Source organism: Gymnodraco acuticeps, unplaced genomic scaffold (assembly GCF_902827175.1).
Source record: "Gymnodraco acuticeps unplaced genomic scaffold, fGymAcu1.1, whole genome shotgun sequence".
Lineage (NCBI taxonomy): Eukaryota > Metazoa > Chordata > Actinopteri > Perciformes > Bathydraconidae > Gymnodraco > Gymnodraco acuticeps.
The window spans coordinates 5451711-5464644 of record NW_022990313.1 but is presented as its reverse complement, the minus strand read 5'-3'; the positions used below and the strand labels follow the sequence as shown (position 1 = coordinate 5464644).

At 46.3% G+C, this 12934-nt stretch overlaps 1 protein-coding gene and 1 long non-coding RNA gene across 2 annotated transcripts; one reads left to right on the top strand and one right to left on the bottom strand.

Annotated features, from left to right (window-relative positions):
- The first annotated feature begins 1072 nt into the window (after nt 1–1072).
- On the top strand, nt 1073–2351 carry LOC117550468 (protein ANTAGONIST OF LIKE HETEROCHROMATIN PROTEIN 1-like). Its single transcript, XM_034222904.1, has 2 exons — nt 1073–1153; nt 1290–2351. The coding sequence occupies exons 1-2, from the start codon at nt 1073–1075 to the stop codon at nt 2349–2351; spliced, it is 1143 nt and encodes a 380-aa protein (XP_034078795.1).
- Nucleotides 2352–3630: 1279 nt separating this feature from the next.
- LOC117550485 lies at nt 3631–4661 on the bottom strand. The gene is made up of 3 exons (XR_004569658.1): nt 4501–4661; nt 4057–4242; nt 3631–3690 (listed from the first exon to the last, which is right to left on the bottom strand). It is a non-coding gene; the product is annotated as an uncharacterized LOC117550485 (long non-coding RNA).
- Nucleotides 4662–12934: the final 8273 nt, after the last annotated feature.

Below are 12934 nucleotides of genomic sequence, written 5' to 3'. Positions count from 1 at the left end.
ACAGTGCAATAAGCTTCTTAGTGCAATACGAAGCTACAGGGACGTTAATAATGTCGGTAATATTAACTGTATTTAATACAACATTTACGGTACAAGATTTAATCATACAGCCCATGTAGTATGATAATGAATTACAGCAAACATGTGCAATATATCCATTATTACAGCTCCGTGGGATGGCAGTAAGACGATATGGATCCGTTCCCATTGTGCATCCATGGGTAAAGATAAACGCAACTCACATTGGTTCCTCATACAGCATCTCTGTAAACTACGTGTTTTCACTGAATTTCACTCTCTGCCTTTAACGGCTCGTTGTAGCTCCAATAGCTCCAGCCCCACCCTCCCTGGGAGCACAGTGTGCTCTGATTGGTCGGGACACGTAACATGAATGTGCCGGGCGGCGCGGTCCCGTGGGTTAGATGCGCGTTCATAATGCAGAGGGAAATAACTCTCAGAATAACGTTATTAGCACATTTTTACAACTTGAGGAACGAATGTTTTTAATAAGGGCTATACAAACGTTCATACTGGGTAGTTTATTTAGTTTAAAAAAAATTATCCAACGAGTTACAGACCACTCTTTCCCAATGTAAGTCAATGGGAAAAAGTGTTTCCGGGCCTGGCAACCAAACGGAAGTGTAGTACCGCCGTTTGGCCAGCACGAATATTTTCATCTGAGTCCGGCGCACTTCCTGGGGGCTTGGTCCCTAAGCGTCCTCGCTCAGGCCTCGGGCTGCCTCGCTGGCCGTCCGAGGCCGTGGCGCATTTCCATTACAGTTTAGGACCTGGGGTAGCAACGCAGTGTAGGCGGGGCGATCGGCTTTTTGGGCGGAGCGACGCTGGGTAAAACTGCAGTGGCGTCATCTTCAATGCGACACAACTCACAAAACACACACAACAATGGAGGATGTGGAAGCGATCGTTTACTTGTTTCTTGGTGTGTGGCTTGTTATCACAGCAAGAAGGAAAGTGATCACAGCAAGAAGGAAAGTGATCACAGCAAGAAGGAAAGTGATCACAGCAAGAAGGAAAGTGATGTTTCAAAGTAGGCTGCGTATAGCAAGACGAGATGCAGAAGACGCTGACGAGAGAGTTTTGGAAGTCCTACAACGCTGCAGACTGCAGAGACTACAACAGGACTTACTACTCGGTAAGCTAACGTTCGCTAACTAGCCATGTGTTTAGGCTCACGCTCACAATACGACCGAAGTGTTTCAAATATTTTATTAATTGTAGCTACCACTTTTATGTATTAAAATATGTATGCTTTTGTTTGTGTATTTCAGAAGTTAGGTTGCCACCGCAGACCATGTGTTTGGATGCTCGACCGAGCTACCGAGTGGTGGTCTGTGATAGTTCCATCTTTCACACACACTCAGTGGGTGGAGAACTTCAGGATGTCTGAGGAAACATACACCTACCTGTGCAACAAACTGCGGCCAGCGATGGAAAGACAGGACACAACATTCCGCGTGTGTATACCTCTAAAGAAGAGAGTGGCCATCGCACTGTGGAAGCTTGCTACCGGCTCAGAGTACAGAAGCATTGGACATCTTTTCGGAGTGAGCAGGACTACTGTGTGCCGGTGTGTGCGAGACTTCTGTGCTGCTGCAGAGGCGTTGTTAGTACCGGAACTAATTCGTTCACCAGACCGGGAGCAGTTTGCAGAAATGGCTGCCTACACTGAGAACCGGTGGGGGCTCCCACAGTGTGTAGGTGCTATTGATGGATCACACATACCCATCTTGGCACCACAGGAATACCACTGTGACTATTTCAACCGGAAAGGCTGGCACTCCATCATCCTTCAAGGAGTTGTAGATGGAAAGGGACATTTCTGGAATGTGTTTGCAGGAATGCCTGGGAGCTTGCATGACGCTCGGGTTTTGAGGCTGTCCTCATTGTGGGAGTTAGCCAGTCGTGGCAACTACTTTCCACCTTGCACCAGGGACATTGGTGGGGTGAATGCTGGCTATTACATGCTGGGAGACAATGCCTATCCCTTGCAAAGCTGGCTCTTAAAACCCTTCCCAGACACTGGACGGCTGACAGCAGAACATGTGGTATACAACAAGAACATTTGCAGCGCACGGGTAGTGGTTGAAAACGCATTTGGTAGACTGAAGGGAAGGTGGCGTTGCCTCATGAAAATAAATGACTGTGATGTGAAACTTGTGAAATCCATGGTGCTGACATGCTGTGCTCTGCATAACCTCTGCGAGAGTCATGGAGAGGACTATGATGATGGGTGGAATGCAGCAGCAGAGCCTGGGGTAGCAGTGGCTCAAGGTGCAGAGGAGGAGGGCACTGACATCAGAGAGGGTTTGATGCGCTACCTGAATACCTAAATATGCATTGTATTGTATTCATTGTATTGAACATAAATACATCTTTTTTTTTTCATATACATGTGTTTGTCAAATGTTTTAAACAAATGTTGTTATCTGAATTGAATATTTAGTAAATATTTGAATTTCAAGCACCAGTAAGTACTGCCCCATAATAAGAACATTTGAGGAAATATCAGATCATGAAAAGAAAATCTTTCTAATCAACTAAGCGAATATCAAAGCTAACTATAAACATAAATACTAAAGTGTAAAACACAGCAAAACTATATTCATAAATGCAAGTGTAAAATAGTGTGGACAATTGTAAACATGGATGGAGGCTAAAGTATCCACAGCATAAAATATATTAAAATATAACCTCAATCTTTCTTCTAGACATGTTAAAAGCTTGCTTGAATGGGTTATAGGTTTCTTTTGTTCTCTCGTCTTTGAAATATATAAGGAATGTGTTGTTTGAGTCTAGTAGAACGAGGGTATTACAATTGAGCAATTTCTACATGTATTATGTATTTATCATGTATTCTTAATACTATTACAAAATAAACATGTAATAATGTTTTGGAGGAGGACCTCAAGCTAGCAAACTCAATTTCTTGCTTTAAATCTCTTAAAACTAACTTATCTTATGGGCTTTTTCCTAACTGATGGTGTTTGTTATTGCTTTATAAATTCATGTATGTTTATATCTTCTCTAAATCAAGATTATGTGAATCTGATTTTTTTCTGTTGGGTGCAATTCATTATCAACAAGAGATAAGATAAGTCAAAGAAATACTTTATTGATGGCAGTATACAAAAAAAAAAAAATGGTGTATCAAAAAGGCATGCCATTAAACAATACAAATACAAAATAAAAAACTGTATTGCAGCCAGCATAAATATACATGGCATTGTAAAAATAAAAATAAAATGAACATTTTAAAGAAAATAAATATACAAGAAAGTACAAATTTAAAAATTAACTAGAAAAAATATATATAATATGTACAATAACTATTAAGGTTATTTTAAGTTGGACGAGGAGGAGACGGGCCACGTCGATGGCCACGTCGGCTGCCCAGTCCCCCTAGCACCTCGCCAAGAGTGCGCAGGAAGGCTAGGTTGAAGGTCTCTGTTTAAGCGGCCTCCTCCCTTCTCAAGACGGCCTCCTCCCTTGCCTCCTCCCTTGCCTCCTCTCTTCTCAAGGCGGCCTCCTCCCTTCTCAAGGCCGCATCCAACTCCCATCTCCGCTCAGCAGACGCTTTGGCCCAGTCCAAATGCCGTTCCTGCTGGGCCATGTGCTGTTCATGGTGCCGTTCCTGCTGGGCCCGATCCTCTCCTCCTCGTTTCCTCTTGCCTGGGTGACAATAAGATAATAATTAGCAATAGGGAAAAAACACAGGACAGGTACAGGTCACACAAGGATATAAGAATAACATGTATAAACAGAACAACAGTAAGGTGAACTAAAGAAAGTTCTGGCCCTAGATGTTTACAATGATTGTGAATTACATTATGTCCAGCCTGTTGATAATGAATATAAATATATGTATATGATAGGATGTCACACACAACTGTACTAGCTGCTTACTAGCTAAGACTTTACTTGTAACAGAGCATTTCCACACAGTGGTATAGCTTATTTTAATTACTGACGATGGATGATCCAAGGTTTAAAAAAACAAAACACAATTCCAGTCGTTTTGCCATTTCTATTTCTTACCTAGAACCACACGCTGCGGTGTCGTGATGGCACTCGGCGTTGGTGGTTGAGTTGGTGTCGATTCTTCGGCTGGTGTCTGTGGTCGAGCTGGGGTCCGTTCTGGATTCGATGACGATGTTGTGGACGGAACACTGCCATCACCCGTTGTTCGGGAATGTTCCTCCTCACTAGTCCCAATGTAATCATCTAGAACAGCAAAATGACTTGTTAATTCCACAAACTACTGCAGCACAATACTAAATAGCAACAACAACTATAGAAAAGAAAAAACTGAACGTAAACAATGGCACATATGGTGTTAGCAAACAATAGCTCTAGCTAAGGCTATCTGCCTAGGCTATCTGCCTTAGCTAGCTATGTAGCTCTTCGGGGCTCCATAAAAGCATGGGTTGTCGAACATTAATGTAAGGATAAAATAGACTTCTTTGTTAGAAGTGAGCGTACCTTGCAGGGACTCCAGTAAAGCCGTTGCAGAGTCCAGGCCTCCCTCCCTCCCAACGTTGGCCGGTCTATGGCCGTAAATCTGGTCCAACAAGTCGAACCACTTCCATTGTTTCCTACCCGCACCACTCGTGTTATTGTTGTCCTTTACTTGGCGATATGCAGGAAAGTCCTCGAAAATCCGCGTTCGGACATCTGTGCAGAGACATCCTGGAACACTTTCACATTTCGCGTTGTTCCGTCGAGCTCCTGCTGGATTTTATCATCCCCAATGAGATGTAGGAACGTCGTCACCTCCTCGGTCGACCACGGTGTGCTTTTCTTATTAGACGTAGCCATTTTTGTAGCTCCTTCGTTTACAAAATGCTGTTTATAAAAATGCTGATAGCTTGCTTCTAAATATATATGCGACGCTAGGGATGATCTTGCGCGCGATCTTGTGACGATTCTCTCTGACCAATCAGCAGTCGAGAGTGTTGACGTCACTAGATCAGCCCTGGCCCTGGTCTGATAGAACCACGATTTTATGGGGCCGGAAAAAGAGGGAAAAAGTACCCGCTAGCCGGTACTAGGCTATATGGAAAGGCCACCAAAAACTGGCCTGGCCGCTTGAGGGCGGTTAAGGACGCTTAAACGGGGCTACCCGCTGCAGTGGAAATGCGCCATTAGTGTCCACCGCATGCCTGTACTTCATGCGGATTTGTTTTAGCTTGGCGGCAAGCTGGGCCTTTGTAATGGCGCCCACGCCGTGAGGGAAATCCTTCCCTGTGTCGGTCGTCGGATACTGCGCCTGAAATAAATTGACTATACTTCAACTTGCAGGACTCCCAGTCAACATTCTCCTGTATTTTTGTAGTTTTGTAGTCTAATGTGATCCTAAGTAGAAGTTCTACCTCATCATCAGTCCACGTCCACGAAAAGACATCCTTTCTTGCATCAGCCATCTTCTACCTTGTTTGTTTGTTTGTTTGTTTGTGCCTTACACATCCGGGGGGGATCTTATACTCACTGCTTTTGTGGAGGAAGTTACAGCGCCACGTACAGGCTCCTGCATATGTACTGCAGCTTCTCCAGCGGTTGGAGCTAAACGGAGCTGTCTCGTGTGGACAGACACTATCCGGATGACTATTGCGTGTGGACGGAAGCTTTTTTGCGATTGCGTTTGCGTTAATCCTATGCGTTTAGCCGTTTTCGTCCTCGTGTGGCCGGGGCATTAAGCACATCAGGCTGGCAGTTGTATGGGCATTGCACTAGTTGTTATTTGCACATTGTTAATCATGGGCAATGCATCCTTAAATTGTTTAACTGTGAGGTGTTATAAAATGGTACTGTACTCTGGAGACAGAGAACACTACTGCACTTGTGAAAAGGCCTGTAGGCCTATGTGAAAGGACTAAGTGTTTTGTTTTTTTAAGGACGCAGCCTCGGTGGAATTCCAAGTATGCTGGAGATTGGAACAGTCCTTCGGCGGCACTCGATGACGTAGTATCCTTGAAATATTGGCTTGGAAGCCAGTATCCTCGAGATTGAGAAACGGACAGGCTTTCCATGGGTCCTTCTCAGGTCGATTAAATGAAATCCTTGCTTCCCTCGCTTGCGTCGTTTCCCTGCGTTTAGTCCCTCCCACCAGGGAAGCATGGAGAGACGCAAGGAAACCACGAGAAGCAGGGAAATGAGTTTTAAGAGCAATGGGACGTCCTTTCCTCCGGAGCGTCACGTGAAGCGACGTCCGTTTGTGATAACGCTGCACAGCTGTTCGTCTGACAGCAGCTCTGTCCCCGTTATTTTCACAAACACCCCCACCTCTGTTAGTACACATTTACTGACACACACATTTGGTTTTTGACTCTGCAGACCGGTTACATGCATACAAACCCTCATAACACACAAGGGGATGGGTAATAACCGTAAAAGCATTACATGGGACCTTTAAGGTAAAAAAGAAACAGCATAATGGATTGTGCAGTACTAGAGAGAACCAAATATGTAAAGCACTTTTTTGTTAATTTATGATTTGCTGCACATGTATAAGGGATAAAGCAAAATCCTCTGTCGTACCATATTGAATTGTATCATTATTTTGCATTGTGTTGAATCGCATCGTACCGCCCCGAATCGCATAATGTTGATTCAAATCGTATCGAACTGTATCCCAACAGGGGTGAATCGTATTGTATCGCATCGCCTGGTTCTTCAAATGTATCGTTAATGTATCGTATCGTTGGCAATGTATCGAGATGTGCATCGAATCAGCCTCAGTGATGGAGATGCACATCACCACGTGCACGCCGCGGCGCAGCCGTTACGCGGTGCAGACGGACCCGGTGGAATAAGGGGGTCAGGGTTGCTGGACTGCAGGCTGCAGACTGGCAATCAGGATTAAAAAAATGTATATCTCACTCAAGCAATATGATCCTGAACCAGGGCTCCCTTCCACTCTCATTCAAATAAGAGAGTAGGACCAGTCATAACGATGTTCTTCAAACATAATTGCTGGTCCATCCTTGGTTGGTCCATTAGGGTTTACTTCAACTGCTTGTCCGATGTTTGCATAGCTCTGGAACGTTTTTGTTCTGTGGTGATAAACATAGAGCAGAAGGCTCGCCTACAGTCATGTGCTATAGTACAAATGTCCTATTTATAAGCAGTGTAATTATCAGTTGAAGGTACTGAGATTTAAATGTAGTCATGTAATTTTGCACAAGCCAAAGCACGGCTCACCGGCTAAATAAAGCAAATGTTGAAGACAGCAACATCATCACCATTGATAAATATGGACAATCCATTACAATAATTGCATTGAAATGATTGCAGATGATTGCATCCTTTGTGTCAGTGGTTACTTTGTTATACTGTGAATATTAGCCGGGCAACATACATGCCAAGGTTGTTGTTCCAGAGACTACACAGGCCATTAGCATGAGCTAACCCTGGCACATTTACCCTGATTACTCTGATTGGATTGCAGCAGAAACTTTTGTTAAAGACTAGACAGCGTACTTTGTGTCAGGAAACTTAAATTGAAATAACATTTTGAATTGAGAAATGTTTCCACTCAGTCAGTTTTACTTAAGCTCAGGAGGGGATGCACAATTCAAATTCACTCAACAAGCTTTGTCACACCCTTTTTTCCTGTTTTACCTAGGAAGAGCAAACAAAAAAGATGTACGAAAACAACGGATGGATGACCAAATATATAGGTACTGTGTGGCAATGTGCCAAGTTTAATTTTCTTAAATCATGAGGAACGTTTACACATTCTGTAGCCAAATTGTGCAACACTTTCAACCAAAAGAAGCAATAGTTTTATTAGATGTATTAAAGACTATAATTAACCAAAAAAAACATCATGGTGTGATAGCATAGCACTAAAGAACCTTGGAGCAAAATAGGCTTTTTGGCCCAGATTAATCCCCCTTTCTGTTACCACTCTCCGAGCAACATCTTCCATGAATACTACATGGTGCCGGATAACACTACAGGAATTGGATATATAACTAATCATCACATTTCTGTAAACATGAATTGGTAAACTCAACTTTTCTTCCCACAGAAAAAATCTTAAATAATGTATTTCAATAAATGTAATCAATAGTATTATGCAAATGCTGTTTGATAATACAATGTCTTGGTGACCTGTCCGAAGCCTTTGACATAGCTGACTAATCACTTGAGTAGATAGACCAGATTCTGCTGGCGTGGATCAGAACAGCTGCTAGTGCTTTACAAGCCATTTAGTAAATAAATAAACAATGTATTTTCTCAAACTACCCACTTCTTGTTATTAGGTTCACTAAAGGTGTACCACAGGGTTCAACCTGAGGTCCTTTACTTTTTTGACGTGTATCCATCCATACATCCATCTTCTCCCACTTATCCGTGGTCGGGTCACGGGGGTAGCAGTTCCAGCAGAGAGCCCCAAACTTTCTTTTCCCTGGCCACATCAACCAGCTCTGACTGGGGGATCCCAAGGCGCTCCCAGGCCAGCGAAGATATATAATCCCTCCACCTGGTCCTAGGTCTACCCCTTGGTCTCTTCCCAGCTGGACGTGCCTGGAACACCTCCCTAGGGAGGCGGCCAGGTGGCATCCTTACTAGGTGCCCGAACCACCTCAACTGGCTCCTTTCGACGCGAAGGAGGAGCGGCTCAACTCCGAGTCCCTCCCTGATGACCAAACTTCTCACCTTATCCCTAAGGGAGACACCAGCCACCCTGCGGAGAAAACCCATCTCGGCCACTTGTATCCGCGATCTCGTTCTTTCGCTCATGACCCATCCTTCATGAAAATGGCCCGGTAGACAGAGAGCTTTGCCTTCTGGCTCAGCTCTCTTTTCGTCACAACGGTGCGGTAAAGCGACTGCAGTACCGCTCCCGATGCTCCGATTCTCCGGCCCATCTCACGCTCCATTGTTCCCTCACTCAAGAACAAGACCCCGAGATACTTGAACTCCTTCACTTGGGGTAATGACACACCCTCTGATCCCCATTTTTGAAAAGGGGAACCACCACCCCGGTCTGCCACTCCTTCGGTACTGTTTCAGACTTCCACGCAATGTTGATAAGACGTGTCTATCATGACAGTCCCTCAACACCCAGAGCCTTCAGCATTTCTGGGCGGATCTCATCCACCCCCGGGGCTTTGCCACTGTGGAGTTGTTTGACGACCTCAGTGACCTCCCCCCGGGAGATTGGTGTTGATCCCCCGTCATACTCCAGCTCTGCCTTTAACATAGAGGGCGGAGTTGTCGGGTTCAGGAGTTCCTCATAGTGTTCCTTCCAACGCCCTAACACTCCATCAGTTGAGGTCAACAACGTCCCATCCTTACTGTACACAGCTTGGATGGTTCCCTGCTTCCCCCTCCTGAGGTGTCGGACAGTTTTCCAGAACAACTTTGGTGCCGCCCGACCAAGTCCTTCTCCATATGTCTTCTCCGAACTTCTCCCACAACCGCTGCTTTGCCTCTGCCACGGCTGAGGCTGCTGCCCTTCGGGCCTGTCGGTACCTTGCAACTGCCTCGGGAGTCCCCCGGGATAAAAAATCCCTGAAGGCCTCCTTCTTCAGTCGGACGGCTTCCCTGACCACTGGTGTCCACCAGGAGGTTCGAGGGTTACCGCCCCTTGAGACACCTAAGACCTTGAGACCACAGCTCCCCGCCGTTGCTTCGGCAATAGAGGCTTTGAACACCGACCACTCAGGTTCAATGTCCCCAACCTCCACAGGAATGCCCGAAAGGCTCCGCCGGAGGTGTGAGTTGAAGGCCTCCTTAACTTGAGCCTCCTCCAGACGTTCCCAGTTCACCCGAACTACACGTTTGGGCTTACCAGGTCTATCCAGAGGCTTTCCCCTCGACCCAACTCACCACCAGATGGTGATCAGTTGACAACTCCGCCCCTCTCTTTACCCGAGTGTCCAAAACATACGGCTTCCGGTCCGATGATACGATAACGAAATCGATCATGGACCTTCTGCCTAGGGTGCTCTGGTACCACGTACACTTATGAGCATCCTTATGTTTGAACATGGTGTTTGTTATGGCCAATCCATGACTAGCACAGAAGTCCAGTAACAAACCACCACTCCGGTTCAGATCAGGGGGGCCGTTCCTCCCAATCACGCCCCTCCAAGTGTCTCCATAATTTCCCACATGTGCGTTGAAGTCTCCCAGCAAGATTAAAGAGTCTCCTTCAGGAGCCCCATACAGGACTCTTTCCAGGGTCTCCAAGAAGGCTGTATGCTCTGAACTGCTGTTTGGTGCATAAGCACACACAACAGTCAGAGTTCCCCCCCCCCATAACACGCAGGCGTAGGGAGGCAACCCTCTCGTCCACTGGGGTAAACTCCAACAACGAAGCACCCAACCGGGGACTTGTGAGTATCCCCACACCCGCCCGGCGCCTCACACCTTGAGCAACTCCGGAGAAGAATAGAGTCCAACCCCTATCCAGAAGTAAGGTTCCAGAGCCGACGCTGTGCGTAGAGGTGAGCCCAACCAGATCCAACTGGTAACGCTCCACCTCCCGCACAAGCTCCGGCTCTTTCCCCCCCAGAGAGGTGACGTTCCACGTCCCCAAAGCCAGCTTCTGTCGCCCGGGTCTGGTCCGTCGAGACCCTCTGCTTTCACTGCCACCCTTCTGGCAGCGCACCCGACCCCATCGCTGTTTCCCGTAGGTGATGGGCCCGTGGGACGGAGAAGTGGAGGTGTTGCCCACGTTGCCTTTTCGGGCTGTGCCCGGCCGGGCTCCAGAAGGGGACCCCGGGTTTCCTCCGGGCCGGGTATCCTCACTTCCTGTGTCGTCTTTCATGAGGTCTTTTGAACAAATCTTAGTCTGGCCCCTTGCCTGAGACCAATTTGCCATGGGAGACCCTACCAGGAACACCAGGTTCCAGACAACTGTAGTGGACATTTTTATTATATTCCTTATATGTTCAAAGTAACCTGAGCTGTTTGCCTCTTGTTACTCTACTTCAAGGCCACAGCTGCTATTATGACTCACACATAGTCACAGGAGAACTTGCCTTTCCTGAGATCTACAGCTCAAGGACATGTGTCTAATAACAATGTGACCGTGTGAAGACAGATTTCTTCACCTTCCCACCCTTTCCTCAATATAAGCTTTGCTATCATATTGAACTGCGCACACTCGCGCATACTATCCTATACTCTGTGAGACCTGTGTCTATATTTTATTGTATCTGATGTTTGTTCGAATAAACATCACCAGAAAGACAACTCTGTCTGGTTCACCATTTATTTGTTTTCTGACTTGTACTCTACAGTATTGGGGTTTTTAGATTTCCAACACAACACAGCCTCTAGATTCATCAGGGCACACAAACCTCTCTACCACGGTAAGGTGTTGGTTCTTCAGAGTGTTCACACACTGAAGTTGTATAAATGTAGCCGGCCAATCAGGGCGAGCCTACCTGAATGTGCGCGCAGCTCACAGTATATAATGCGGCTACGCCTCCTGACTGTCATCCTACACCCTCTTCAGCGAGCGGCATAGGAAAGATAGGCCCCTAGCTCCGCCTGTGCTTATAGAACTAGGGTTACAATACGTAACCCACCGTTCTATCTCACACATGCTCCACCCTCTACTGGACTCTATGGGTACAGTGGGTGGAGCCCCGATGGATAAACGCCCTGTTGTCCCACAATATCGACCCACCACACTGCCCCTGATCGGCCTTTGGCTAACAGCCACCACACCCCAACTTCCGATCACCCGGTTGAGACCGTGGAGAAGTCGGGCCGCAGCTTTATTGGCTGGGTAGAGCCTAATTGGTCTGAATAAGCCCTTAGCTCCACCCTGCAGGTGCAAGTGACTACACACTGCGCACCACGTTTCCCAGGTCCCTAATGAGCATGGGACAACGTAAGTGCATTAGTCCAAGGGGGCCAGCTTACTGACCCACAGTCCTCCTCTTTCATCAGTCCTGTGTTGCCCCAGCAAGCACCAACGATAAAAAAGAAGCCAGACATATCTAAGATATACTTACCTTATGAACGGGCCTGGCGTAGACCAAAACTCCGCCATGCATAGGTGGACGACTAAAGCCATCTAGCTGTATAACCCTCAAGCTGGAAGAACTCCTTAGGTTCTTGGGAACAGAGGCAGTGGCGTTTTCTCCTGGAGGCCAAGGTGTGAAGTTAAAACTTCTTTGCAGCAATGTTGAGCCAATCATGAAATGAGTGAAACTGGATTCGCCTGTCAATACACTGATATTTATTGAGAGCCTGAGCGGCCGGAGAGTTCACAGCATATTACAGTTCCCTGCAAGATACCAGCCAACTCTCCCCAAAAGCGCCAAGCACCCATCTATACATGAAGAAGAGGAGGGCCCTAAAACACGCGGGTTTTCCTTTAATGCATGCCAGATGTCGAGACAAAGACTCGTTGCATTGTAAACCCACATGAGCCAAGCTTCTCCCCCACAAGACATCAGATGACCTCTTGACCTGTGTCTTCCTGAGAAGCTATGGATCACATTACAGGCAGGAATACACTTCAACCATATTAAACAGATTCCCGAGGACAAATCACTAAACTCTATATACTTTAACAAGACTAAAATATTCCTTTACACAAGGGAAGCCAGGCTTCCCCTGTTTTTTCGGATTTTAGTTATAATTGTAATAAATAAATAAAAACACTTTGTTTAGTTTCGGAAATTCTTTGTTGTGTGTTGCTGTTCCGTCTCTCCCCCATTCTCATTGAGTATTTTACAAAGAGTTTAACAGCGCCCCTGTAAATGTTATGGTGAAACAGTAGATTGCACTCTCTGTTGCGAGAGGAGGCCAGCCGAAATTGGCTTCCCTTGGTGAAACAAATTGAGAGATTGACCAATCAGACAAGGCTCACGTCATGCCCCTGCCAACCTGTGATTAGTCAGGGGCATGCCAAGGGAAGGCAGAGGCGGCTGGCTTCCCTTGC

Coding starts and splice junctions, on each gene's coding strand:
- LOC117550468 (XM_034222904.1), top strand. CDS start 1,073: ATGCAGAAGACGCTGACGAGAGAGTTTTGGAAGTCCTACAACGCTGCA. Junction 1,154..1,289: donor ACAACAGGACTTACTACTCG/GTAAGCTAACGT, acceptor TGTGTATTTCAG/AAGTTAGGTTGCCACCGCAG.